We start from the raw sequence: 14016 nt of genomic DNA, 5'->3' as shown, positions 1-14016 counted from the left end.
CCTATTAAAACCAAGTACATAGTCAACGGTAGACATAAGAAAAGGAGAACACTGGTAAAACTTGACTTTTTAAAGGCAGTTTCAGAAAATGTATTTTAATAAACATAGAATGAAGTACTTTTGTATTAAGTTTTGATTTATGATTTTGATTTTTGATCATGCTGAATGTCATCTCCTCTGCAGCGCTCATACTCTAGATCTGGAAAAGAAACCCAAATATCATATTTCAATGACGCATCTTTTCACTTCTGTGACTTCTTCCCTATATTCTAAAAAGCACAGGGAATGGAATGAAAGGAAATCTGACCAAAATAGTCCAACATATGAAAACATAGGCTATTTATGGTAGTGTAATAATAAATGGTAATGAATGAAGGGAAGAAAAGGAAAGACGAGGCAAGTACAAAATTGAACAACTGACATTAGTGACTCTGTGTTGAGGCTGCCAAAATTATCTCTCTTAGCTCTTCATTTTGTACTTCAGCTGCAACCAGCAAATGCCTTGTCAATCTACTACAGCACATGTCTTTATTTCAAAATGAGAGGCAACAAAATAGTAAGTAGTTTGCAACAATAAATTTAAGTGATAATGATCTTGGGGCTCAAGCTTCTGAAACAATTAGCACCTTATAAGGTTACTTAAATGCAAAACCAAAACTGATTTCCTAGGGGACTTTTAAAAAGCCTTTTGATGTAAATAAAGGACAGAGATATTTTCCTCATTTGTTGTATTTTTTTTTTTTTGTTAGAAGTCATTGTAATGTTGAGCTTCTTTGGTAAAAATTGGAAAAGCTGGAGAAAACTGAGCTAGCTTATTCTCAACAACAGGACATGTCATTTGTTTCCTAAATGTCTTTGAATATATTATTTTCCTATGCTATTCCTCTGGACTTTTAAGCTTTTCTATAGTTCCTCTTATTTCCGTGAAATGTAACAGCAATGGAGCAGTATAGATTATGTAGGGAGGAAGAAGTAGTGAGCAAGGCATTGGTCTCCCTGTTAATACTGTGTGTACCAAAGTATATGATAAATGAGCACTGGAATGTCATAGAAAACAATACAGTACTAAATTTTGCTTTTTACAGATTTGTGCTATAAAATTGAATGTGAATGTCCACATGCAGCTTTAAGGATACTCAGAAAAATGTCTAATTGAAGATGACGTTGTGTGTGTGTGTGAACATTGATCCATTTTAATCTATGGTGCTAATTAGAAAACATCTGTAAAACTGTGTTGTGTAATATTGATGTGGAAGTCAGAGTTAAATGAAATGGACTGTATGTTATGGGTGAGCAAATACAGTGTGGATGTTATAAAATCCCCTCTGGCCCGGGAATATTTGAATCAACACCAATTTGACTCTGGTTAGATGATGGGTCCAGTTGCAGAATAATCTAGCAGAACTCAGTAACTTATACTGTGGGATCTGACTGATTGCTATTGTTGCACAATAGGATCTCTCTAAGGTCCAAATGTTAGCTTTCTCTTAGTGATTCAGAATGAGATGTTAATGTTTTGAATTCATGTTCATCATCTTACAGGTGTCCTGGCTAATGTTACCTGAATTAAGAATTCCATTGCTGTGCAGCCCTAGAACAGCTCCTGCCTTTGATTAGTGGTACAGCCAGGAAAAAGAATACGGTGGATCCTATCTAAAATTACTTAGATGTGGGATCCTCCCCAGACTACAGGGGGATATCTGCTCCACCGTGGTCCTACATGAGCTGCAGGGGGACAACTTGTATCACCATGGTCTTTACCATGTGCTGCAGGGGAATCCCTGCTCCAGTGCTTGGAGAACCTCCTCCCCCTCCTTCTTCACCGACTTTGGTGTCTGCAGGGCTGTTTCTCTTACATTTTTTTCCCCTCTTCCTCTTTCACAGCTGCTGTCAGTGGTTTTTTACCCTTTCTTAAATGTGTTATCATGGATTTGCCATCAGCGTCACTGATGGGCTCAACTTTGGGCATTGGTGGGTCCATTTTGGAGCTGTCTGGAGCTGGCTCTGACTGGAGCTGCCTCTGACAGACTTGGTGGCAGCTCCTGGTGTCTTTTCACAGAAGCCACCCCTGCAGCTCCCCTGCTACCAAAACCTTGCCACATAAACTCAATACATTGGCATTATTGAAAGGGAGTCACCTTCCTATCACAAATACACAAAGTGCTTCTTTTGATGGTCTTCTGAACTTCTGTCTGTGTAACAGTTACAGATAGGAAAGGCTGCAACTTTCTTTGCAAAAGACCTCAACTTCCAAGCTGAATGCAAGTTTACTGTGAAAAGAGGAAGTCAATTTGATCTCTGCTATTACTGCATATTTAATTGTCATGGAAACTTAGAGTCAGTTTTTTATTACACAGGATTTATCTATTTGCTACACTTCAACTCCATTTGATATTGGAGTTCTTAAATTGGAATCATCCAGTGTAAATGTTATATACTTGGAGAACTAGTAACAAGATGGAAAACGTAAGTCAGATAAAAAAAAATTGGGGGAAAAAATGGAGAAAGTATATGTACTTCTCTTATAAGGAGAAACAGGAAGGTTTTGTTTGTCTTGCTGTGTGGACTCAGTTCCCAAATAGCGAATGAAGAAAAAGAAAACTATGTGGAGAAAGAAGCTGAGTCTTCACAAGGTTTTTAGACGGCTTCTCAGGAAGGTGGCACCTGAGGCAGAATGTAGGCTGTTACAAGCACCAGTACTTTAGTGGTAGCACTCTGAACTATTCCCTGTGCAGCAGGCAGGATCAGAAGTTGCTAGGTAAATTGTCAGTGTGCCAAGAGGTGTCAAGGTGAGCGGTTTGATTTACTGGAAATGTTTCACTGAATAGATTAAGTCCTGCTCTGCTGTGTCCACTCCTGATCCAAAATGAAATCTGATTGCTAGTGGTTAAAAGGTGATAGATAAATAATATACAGAAGAGCCTGCAGTTAACTTCAGTTCTAAGATACAGAAGTCTGGTGTAGTTGTTGGACGGGGTTTTTGCATTTTTTTTTTTTTTTTTTCAGGCCAGACTTGGTGCAAGTACTCTGTGTTGTCCTGGAACAATCTGATTGCCAGGACAGGCCAAGCTTCTAATCCTACATCCCCAGAACAGTATCCTAGATGCCAAAGATCTGTGATTCAGGAGTTTCCTGAGAAAAATCACTGTCTCTCTAAGACGTTTTGATCTGTGAACTCGTTCAATTTATTTTCATGTATTTGTGAGCTTTTTAACATTCATAACATCCCTGGCAAGACGTTTCACTACTTCACTTACACCTACTTTGCACAGTGTGAAGAAGTTTAGAACAAATGAAAGGAAGTGCTTTTTCTTTCAGTGGATAATTACATTGTCACCAGATGTTATGGTTGCCAAAGTGGTGGTTCCAAGAGCAGTTGAACAAAGTCACGGAAAGAAAATCCATTTACAGCAGTTAAATGCAAGAATATAATCTCTGGCTTTGAAAGTACTGATACTTGAAAACAGAGAGGGTAACTCGGGAAAAGCATGCCCTGCCTATAAACCCAGGCAGAGGATGTTAACCTGATTGACCTTTGTTGTAGCTTAGAGCAGTTGTCCATATGTTCTTCACTTAATTGCCTGTATTGCTTGATGACTTTGAACAAGTGAATGAAAATCAAATGAAAACCATTTTTGGCATTCCTCATCTCTTAGCTCCTTTCAAGCTGATAGTCTAATGCACAGTTGGTTCCTGAGCAAGATTTTGCAGAGGATAGGAATAAGGCTTTGTACCTCTGTCCCCTCTGTTCAAGGAAGTCTCATCGTATATTTATGAGCACTTGCTTCTCTTTCCAATGATATTGACTGCAGAGTGTTGCTGAAAGCTCTCATATCACTTGAAAAAGTTTGATATTTCATTATGCAGATGACAGCTGTTGGCTATTCCCTGTCATCATAAAGGATCTCTAACCTCAGTAGTCACTAGCTCAATAGATACCAAAATTGTTCCTCAGGTTTATTTTTATTCGGACAAGTAGATTTGTGCCAGAATATAGCTAACTGAGCAACAGCTGCACATAGCTATCCAACAGCTAGAAATTTAAATATAATCATGCATCTGACCAGTGCATTGGTTCCCAATAGTTCTCGTTGCTACACGATTCTAACGAGATCAGTTAAATTACAAGTATCTGCTCTTCTGCTAGCCCTGTAATTGTTTGAACCTGTCAATGTTATAGGAGTCAGCAAAGCTTTATGTATCAGACCCATATGAATTTCCATCCTGTGCACTAATGATTTGCAGTGTTATACCTGTGGATGTGAGGGTTTGAGTGTGTGCCCCGGTATCTGTCTGCCAGACAGCTTTCCTGGCAGTCAGCAACCCTCACGAGTCAGTTCTGCTGCTTCTCCTGACATCAGTGATGTGTGTCCTTCACATCGGACATCCTTTCTCGGGGCTGCAGAGGGCCTTTGGATACAGCGGAGGAGGTCTCACTTGTGCATTGTGCTGCCGTGCTGTTCTCTCCAGAAAGGCTTCTTGTCCTTGTGCATCCCTTACACTTCAGGCAGTGCTTCTTCCCTGTGCATTCAGATCCTTTTCTCTGTGGAGGAGGATAGTTTTTATCTGGCAGCCTCTCCTCTGAAGAGGATTCAGTAAGTTTAACACTTCAGTCCCCAAACTCATTCAACTCCTCTCCTATGCAGCAGTTCATCTGGCTATTTTTCTTAATAAGTGGTTCTGTTTCCATGGTAATGGAAACTATGCCTTTGTCTGGTGTCAGCTGTGATATTAATCCATCTTTGTTGCACTGAGAGGTAGTGCCCTTCAGACCTTTGCTTGGTGATTTTTCTGGTATTTCTCTTTATGAATTGTCCATATAATCTGTGTCAAATCAATGTGTTGAGGTACCTATTAATGAAATAATTACATTAAACGTATGTTTGCTATTTTATATGTGGCCTATTACTGGCTTTTGGCCGAGACTAAGCACAGCAATTAACATGTTTGGGGTGAACAGTTCTCAGCCCCTTTCTCTGAAGAAAATTGTAGCATCTTCCAAACGACATGTATTTGGAATTCCAGTTACAGTAAACCTACATATCTCCAATGAAAGGTATTGCAGCCATCCTCTGTGCTCCAATGTGTGGTCGAGATCAACAGCACAGTGTGGATGTCTGTTTTTATATACAAGTTGAAAGTGAGCTGGCTGCGGTTTGGCTCAGCAAAACAGAGATGTTGATGACAATTTAGGTGAGAGAGCAAAACTAGCTTGCAAAAGCAGTGTTGGCTCCTTTGGGTGGTATTTTTTATCATTTAAGTTTGTGGCTTTTTATGAGGGATTCTTTCCCCTTCACTGCTGTTAGTCATGCTCCAATTAATAAGCCAGTCAGCTTCTTGTCAGCCACATGTGGCCAGGGCTTCCTAGCCTCTGCTTTTATAACGTGGATTTTGGCTTTTGGATTTTAACTAGGTCTTTTGTTGTAATGGAATTAGATTGCTGCATGGTGTTGGTTCTGGACCTAGTTGTAGTCACTTGGCATCAACAATTCAGGAACTCGTTTGGTGGTTACGTGGTGGGAATTTCAGTGGTGTTTGTGCTTGTTGTCTTTCAACAGTATTGCCCGCTTTCAGGGTTATGTTTGTAGAGTTTGGCAATAGATCATGATCAGCAATGGTGGCCTTCTGGAATCTCTGGAAAAGTTAAGCTGTTAAAAGGGCTCCAGGAGCTCACTAAGCGTATGTTCCTCAGACTAGAGGCAGGAGGAAACCTTTTCTAACTGCTCACCTGTCTGGCTTCGTAGGGTTATTGTTTTTATCTGAATGTTTATTTTTTATTGCTTGTGACAGACTGTTCTGTTGCTTGCTGGGAAGAATGTTATACACGGGGTATGTTATGAAATGTGACATTAAACAAATGTGAAAGTCTGCTTTCTCCCATCTTTCTCGCTTTTCCTTTTATTTCTGTCCAGTTGTGGCCAGCCACAGTATTAAGTTCTCTATCTCTGAGCCCTACTTTGGACTATTTTGGCAGTTTTGCTAAAGGAGCAGGTTGAGTACTGTAATTATTTGTGGTGGCGTACAAGAGAGAGGGACTAGTCGGGAAGAAAGTACGAAGATGAAAGCATGGTAGGCTTTTAACTGAAACACATTGAAGAGGGATCCACATGTTATTGTACATGCTTCGGATTGATCTGTAATGTATCTTGGCAGTGTGAACTCTTTACTTTGAGAGAGGTGAATAAAGCTTTTGGCATGCCTCCCCAAGAGAATCACTGTGTGATTGAAAAAGGGTAGTTGTGCAAGTATCTTCATAAACATGAGAAGATCAAATAAGAAAAAAAACCTTTATCATAATAGCAATTCTGGACCTCCCAGCAAATTGACCTACTAGGATCTGTTACTGCGTAAGTTACTTTACTGCAGTGAGAAACAATTTGTACGCAAATAATAGTTAAAAATGCATCAGTATTTTGTGATGTAATGGTGAATTTTAGTATGAATTTTACTTAAGATAACAGACTGTAGGTCTTATCATTTAGACTGCCGAATTTTTTCTCCATAACTTTTTATGTATTTAGCTCTTCATGGGCTACAGCTTCTGACTGTTCTTTTGCTATCAGCATCCTCCTTATTTCATATATGACAGGTATCACTGACTAACAGTTTAAGAAGAATACATTTAAAACGTCACATCTTGCAAAAAAAATAAAAAAATCTGGTTTTAGGCTGGTATGAAAACCAGTTCAACAATCTTTTTTTTTTCTGTAGCTTCAAATGGTAAGGTGGATGAGGGCAAAGACTTGGCTAAATGTCATTTAAGTTCAGATACTTAAAGCTCTAGTGTCCTTGGCTGGTTATCAAAGTAAAAAAGTAGCTGAGCCTTCTAGTTGCGCTTGGAATAAACTGGTCTTTAACTAGGGGGTGGAGGAGTAAGTATGGAGGATGCTGCTTGTTCCAGTAATCACAACCTTAATTCCTTTACAATGTGAGCTTGCCACCAATCTGTCAGACTGACAAGGGAGCCTTTGCTGTACTGAATGTTTTGAGGTGTTTTTTTCTGTAAGAAGGAAAATGTTGTGCTATATTATGCAATTTCAAAACAGTCTATGTAGTGAAAATCTGTATCTGTTTGAATAAGTGGGAGCAGTAATTCTATTCTTGCAGATAGAATGCAAATAGAATAATTTTTCTTTTAGCATATTAATTCAATAAGGAGATTAATAGAAGCTTGCAAACTTCTTAGTCAAAATCTTTATTCTCTCCAGAGAATGCAAGACAATTACTACTTGGATGCTGATAGTAAATGAACTGTTTTATTGAATTCTCATAATGAAATATTGGAGGCTGGTGTATGATAGTTTTTATAAAGACTATATTTGAGGAAGACTTTGTAGAGGAGGCAAAAGAGGGCAGAATATTTTGTTTCAAAAAGAGAGATAAAGAAGTGATTGCTGGTGGAGCAGTGGCAGCTACTGTTATAGCCTTTTGGCACTCCTGACTTACAGTGTGGTTTAGAATCAAATTCTTAACTTCAGGTACATAAGCTCAGGAATTAAGCTATGACTACTTAAGTTATTATGAATGATTGATTCTACTTTATTCAAGGATTGATATATCTTTTGCAATACTGACTAGCATCACCCTCTGTTTCTCAATTTTCAATCCTGATCTTGATTTATGCTAAAATTATTTACACCTGAAATGATGACAATTAATTCTTAGTCTTTTTAGAGAATTATATATATATATATATATATATATATATAAAAAGACTGTTATTTAGAAGGATAACACAAAGTCTATCTACTATATATTTTTGCACAGAATACTGAGGTTGGACCTTAAGGAGAGGTCACTTAGGAGTCTTCATTAGAGACAGAACTTTCTTTACAGAGACCATCAGTAGTGTCAAACTTTCCTCCAACTGTGGAAGTCCTGCTGACATCTGGTGTTACATTCCAAATTTTACTTTGGGAAATTGTAGCTTTGAATGTAGAAAAAGTTGCAGTCAATCATTTTTTGTTTGGGCTTTTTTTTTTGTCAGATGTTGGTATCAAAATTCAGATCTTGCAGCTTTGGCTTGGAAGGAAGACATAGGGGTTTTGAACAATGTAAGGAGGGCTTTTCCTGTCCTTTTACTATAGTGCATTAGAGGTTCAGAACAGTGTGCTCCAGTTTTTCATATTTAGGTTTCAGAATGTTGTATATTGTACAGTTCTTACATCATGCAACCTCTGAAATTTTTCCTGCCCAGTAGTTTATTTCTTAGCTAATTATGTTACTTGTGACATTGAATATTGCCTCTTTTTTTTTTTTTTTTTTTTTTTTTTTTTTCCCCAGTGTGACAATGCAAAAGGACTCAAAGCCTTCTATGATGCAATAAAATACGGACCTAATCATCTGATGGTTTTTGGTGGTGTATGTGCAACAGTTACTTCTATCATTGCTGAATCTCTGAAGGGATGGAACTTGGTTCAGGTAAGGCATCAAATGGAATATGTTCAAATGCTGACTATCTTGTATCTGTGTGTCTTTTTAAAATTTAAAAGTTAGTATTTGATGCTTTTCAAGCTTAACATTTTGCGTAATTAGTATATTGCAGTTTTAAAGATCAGTGAAGTTATATGTAAAGAAGAGCAGTTAATTCTATATAAGAGAAATTCTATAATTTTAAGGCTTGGCGTTACGCTCAAAACACTTGTGAATATGGGCAGCAGTCATGCATCAAAACATTGATTAAATAAAATCAACTTAATATATCTCAAAAAGCAACCTAAATGAGATTAAGTTTGGTCATGGTAGGCAAGCATATCTAGGACATATCCAACGTTAGTGGAAACAACTTGTAAGGCCTTAAATTATGGTACAGTGTGGTCTTAGTCTTTACTCAGTCAAAATGCAATAATTCCTATTAACTTTAAAAGTGTTGGAAGTGCACAAATTGTAAGTAGTAACTGGGTATGTATCTCAGTATTTGACTCACAAAGTACATTTATTCCCAGCTGTTGTTCTTTCTGACTTTATTAAAGGTCAAGTTTGTGGAAAGGTTCCCTCTGCTGAGGAATCAGAATTTATTAATACTAATCTTTAAAATGCAGATAACAGCATGATTTTCTTCATTTCTTCAATCATCTGTCCAGTGATGATCTTTGGCTTGATAGCTGTTCATGCAAGGTAGCCAGCCAGTTCTGCTTTTCAGATGTGGAAATGGCCTGGCTTCCTACTCTATATTCATGTTGCCCAAAGATAAGTTTGTGTCATTTTTATTAAAATAAACCAAATATTTTATGGCAAAATAATAGTATATGACAATTACCTGAGGTTTTGGTTACAGGCAGACTCCTCTTTTCCACCTGGAATACTCACTGAGATTAGAGCAGAATGAACAAATGAGGCGTAATTAAGGTTGTGAAGAAGATGATGATCAGAGTACAAATGGGAAAATCTTAGGAGGATAATTAAAGTGGCTTGTTAAATGTATTTGCAATGCTTGTCATATCAGATCTTTTTTTCTTATGCTTCAGGATTTTTTTCTAATGTGGAAAACATCAGTTCTACTGTGGAAACAGAATAATAGTGTATCTCTGGGGAGTACAGAGAAAGCAACAGAAAGCTTGAAACTATCATTTAGTGCTATTTCTTAAAAATGGCCTAATCCATGGGCTATAATGAAGTATATGGCTGGAGCTCTGGATTTTTTGGGAATCTGTCACATGGAACTTCCAGATGATGTAGGGTGTTTTAAGGAGTTGAATTTTGTTATGCTAAACCCTTTTCATTTGAAGTCAAGTTCTGCTTGCTAAAGTCTGAAAATCAATTTATTAATGAAGTTGCTTAGTCAATAAAGAAGGGCAATTAGAAAGCTTCTGTTTGCTTTTAAATGCCTGAATTTGTCAATATATGTGCGAACTTATACAATGATATGAAGCATTGATACCAGACAGCACCTATTTCTTTGTCTTTAACCTCTACAGCTGTGACTAAGTCTTAAACATTATTAATGATATCAGTACATCAAGGGATTCTTTGCTGCTTGGGCTTAGTATCCTGCAGGCACTAGATAAATTGTCACACGGCGTAACTCCACTTTGTGTCAGGTTGACTGTTGATTGACTGCATGATGGAAGAACACAAACAACAGTGTGGCTGGGAAGCGTGGTAAGGCTTAGTGGATGGTATAGCAGCAAGGGAAACAGTCTAAATGCAGTTTGTGAAAGTGTTATGTCATTCGGTGACAGCAATATGTGTATCTGGAAATCAGCAGACAGCATGTATAAGTTAGTGGGGAAGCGGAGTACAAAGCCTTCTACGCCTCAGGATCCGCTGTCATAAGCATCTTTGATTAAATGCATAACTTGAATAGAGGGAATAGATAGAAATCTGTAGTTCTCAGAAGTGGAGCAATAATACTCAGTCTGATAAAATACAAGACTGTCTTACCTCAAAACTTGAAACTTCACCTCAAGGAATCCCAGCAAAATCACAAATAGTTACATGAATTTGTGATGATGACGAAGTCATTTTATGTTGCAGTCAAGAAAAGGGAAAACAGCATAGAGACAAACAGTAACCTGACATTGTATTATTGAATAGAGGATTTGCAATTGGATGTCTGACTCCATCACTTTGTCCCTGTGCAGGCAGTCACAAAAAGAAATATCTTAACCCTAGCAGGAACATTTGATTTGATTTACACAGTTGTCATGTGGTTGAGCAAAGTGATTGCTGTCTTCCGTATATAAGAAATGCAGAATTATACTGATGGTACCAGGAGGAATAGGGAAGAAAAGAAGAGTAACAGAACATAACAACTGAAAAATTACTTTCCTTGGCAAATACAGTATGAGGCTGGCTACCTGCAAAACTTTTCTGAAAGCCCTTTAGCCCTGAATTCCAAGTTTCTGGGTGACTCCTTTCCTTCTGTTCAGGGGAATTTTTCTTTTCTACTATTCTCTGCAGTAAAAAGTATCCAAAAGCAAAGAACTAAACAAACGGCAAAGAATACAAATGTGCTGGAAATTATCATGTTCCATTTGCTACTTAGGCAACATTATAATAGTGACGAGAGGGGGGAAAGAAGAAAAAAAAAATTTGCAAAGTAGCTTCATTCTTGCCTTAATGTATGCTGTTGATAATATACTGTCTTTTTGACTTAACTGGTTCATTCAGGTCACTGATGGCCTGCAACAGTGTGAGATATAGAAGACTATCAGAGGCTGGGAAGAGTCTCGCTCTGAAGGTGACTTGCCTTATTTCTGTACCATATCTAAACAGAAGGTTCCTTTCCTCCCCCATCTTGACAAATTTTGATTTACTTATGATCAGGAACAGAAAGGGAGATTCTGTTCTCAACTGGCTGCCTTTAACTGCCGGCTGATTTAATTATCTCTTACTGTAAAAAAAAATAAAAAAATAAAATGATTCTTTTAATGGACCGTTTTGTATCTGTGGAGAGAGCAAGTTGTTTTAGTCTGCAAACACGTCATCCTTAAGGACTTTCACTGAGGTATGCTGGGTGACACAACCTGCAAATTGTTTTCTGAACACACATTCATAGTAGGACAGATGCAGACACCCGTTCCTTAGCTGCTCAAATGAAAATCTTCCCTGTGAGTAATCTCCATGAGCCGGCAGTCCTTGCTTCGTTGACAGTATGAGCATGGGCTGGAGGCTGCACGTGTGGCTTTGATCTCCGGTCTGTGGTGTGGAATCTGTTTGAACCTTTGCTATTTTGGTTAAAATCTGCCAATAATATTCCGTGCATCTGACAGTGGGTCATAAAGGCATGAAGGTATAATACTGGGCAGTTGCTGTGCTGTAAGGGGGATATTTCAATGTCAAATTATTCTGGATTCATCTTATCCCCATTCTCTTTGAATGTGTGTTAAAGGCAATTAAAGTGAAGAAGAACCATTAATAATATCTACAATATATTGCAAAAGACCAGTTGTATGTTTTTATTTTGTACAGTGAAGCATTCCTGCTAGTAACCAGTTAGTGCAGAACAGAGATGTTTTGCAGTTCAGTTTATCTTCTATTTCAGGATATCCATAAACAGTTTATCTCTCCATTTGAATATTTTACAGTGGCAAACGCATGTAATTGTATAGATTTCTGTTTCTCTTATTTTCCATTGTCATCTCACACGTTTCCTAATTGCCATGTTAATATATGCATTTAACCAAGATGAAGATTTTGACCAAACTGGTCATCTCTCTTCATTTGTCAAACTCTTTGGGAGACTTGCCTTTTTCTTTCTTTGTGCTGTTTACATTCTCTTAGAGCCTGCTTCATTTACTATTTTCTTTAACTCTGGAAATAAGCCTCTACTAGAAACAAAATGTAAATATTAGTGCTTCCTTGGAATATCCTCTGTTTCTACATAGTTAATGTAATGTAATCTCATAACTGCTGGCTTTTAGACAAGTAACTGCTACAGGTGATCCAGTGATTAGATCATAATGACATTCAACGTAGAAATCTTGTTTTGGATTCAGCATCTCATGTTGGAAAGTTTTCTAAGAAAATTATAGGTACCCTAATCATGATGTATTACTTTGTGGGCATATTAATGTAGGGCAAGTTCATGTGTTGGAAAGGAGTGTTAGGAAGAGAATATTGCTTTAGTTCTCTAGCTCATTTAGTTGAGTATTAAAGAGCCTACCCTGGAATTTGTTTTATTTTCCTAGAGACCCACAGGTATTCAACATCCCATCTCTGAATTACCAGAAAGACTGCTGCTGTTGAAGGCATTCAGTGATGTTTTTAGCCCTTGGTTTCCTTTTGAAACAAAGCTGATGTGATTGCAATCGGCCAGTGGTCAGAAATTATTAGGAGGAACTGGCCGATTGCAACCAAATTTTAACAGAGGATTTCCCAAGGATTATTAGGTTCCATACATTTCTGTGAAAATGAAGACAGGCATCCAGATGTATGAAGGAGAGGCTGTAGCATGGGCACAGAGAACTTTGGGCCAGCTATGGCATGTGGTGCTCCTTGTCCAGCTACTGTCAATGGGAAAGGGACTGGCTGCGTTCAGAAAAAACTTAAAAAAAGCAGCAGAAAGGAAAGTTGAGAAAACTCAGAGGAGGGGTCAAGCCCAGAAGGATATAAAGTAGGAGCCAGGGTGTGTGTTTGTGTGTGCGCAGAAGCCCAGGACACGTGTATCTGTAGGAAACAAGGCTTTATTACCTGACTCTGTTACTCATAAAAATTCTTGTTAATATGGAATTTCACAGCTATGTGCAGGTTATAACTGGTGTGTTTTAACACTTAAGTGATGCAAGTCATCACAGAGGTTTCTATACTGGCCACTGAATCAAATTTCTCCTTGTTAATATCTGCATTTTCTAAGTCCTCAGGCTTGTTACCCAGAGCTGTGGCATGGACACATAAACATTTGATAAAAAATGTGTTTGGTGTTTTGTTGTTGGATTTTCTTTTTGTGGTGTTTTCATTTTGGTTTTTTTTGTGGTTGGTGTTTGTTGCTTTTTTTTTTTTTATAATCCTTGTCATGTTTGTTCCAGTACAGTGACTTTGTGCTACTTTTGCCTTCACTGCACAATTTCCATGTATTATTAGTTTAAGCAATGAAAAGAGCATTTAAACTAGTTTTTGGCTAAGAAGATTAGCTACTTCTATCTACAAGATGCAGGTGGTCCCACTTGAACAGGTCTTTCTCCCACTGGAATATGACCCAATGCACCAGAAGACTTGAGACTTTGGCTTCTTGGCCCACATTTCACCATCATAAGCTTTAATTTTCATTTTTAAAATCTTTTTTTTTCTTTGCTTTTCCAATTTTATCTCCTGGGATTGGAGGAATTTTATAGGCTTTCTGTACTTGCGTCATACTTTCAATAGTCAAAGTTTGTGAGGAGTAATGCCTCTTAAGGTCTTATTATATTAAAGGTGCAAACCTGATGACATTCTAGTCTTGCTTTTGGGAGTTAGCTGAGCACATAAGGAAGTTATACTCACTTCACCGTAGGAATGCCTGGGAGCTCCTGAAGAGGAAGAAAACACAGCAGGACTGACCTTCAGGCGGAATTTCATGTGAAGTTTCTCCTCATT

The 14016-nt window shown here is 37.9% G+C and overlaps 1 protein-coding gene across 2 annotated transcripts in view; it reads left to right on the top strand.

Moving 5' to 3' along the window:
* Positions 1 to 14016, top strand: part of GABBR2 (gamma-aminobutyric acid type B receptor subunit 2) — a 487842-nt gene that overhangs the window by 95046 nt on the left and 378780 nt on the right. For both annotated transcript variants that reach the window (XM_055800671.1, XM_005242566.4), the window contains exon 2: positions 8284 to 8421. In XM_055800671.1, the coding sequence (XP_055656646.1) occupies positions 8284 to 8421 (138 nt within the window). The remainder of the gene's footprint in view (positions 1 to 8283; positions 8422 to 14016) is intronic.

This window comes from Falco peregrinus, chromosome 3 (assembly GCF_023634155.1).
Source record: "Falco peregrinus isolate bFalPer1 chromosome 3, bFalPer1.pri, whole genome shotgun sequence".
Taxonomy (NCBI): domain Eukaryota; kingdom Metazoa; phylum Chordata; class Aves; order Falconiformes; family Falconidae; genus Falco; species Falco peregrinus.
The sequence above is the reverse complement of the archived record's forward strand: the minus strand, read 5'-3'. Positions and strand labels throughout refer to the sequence as shown.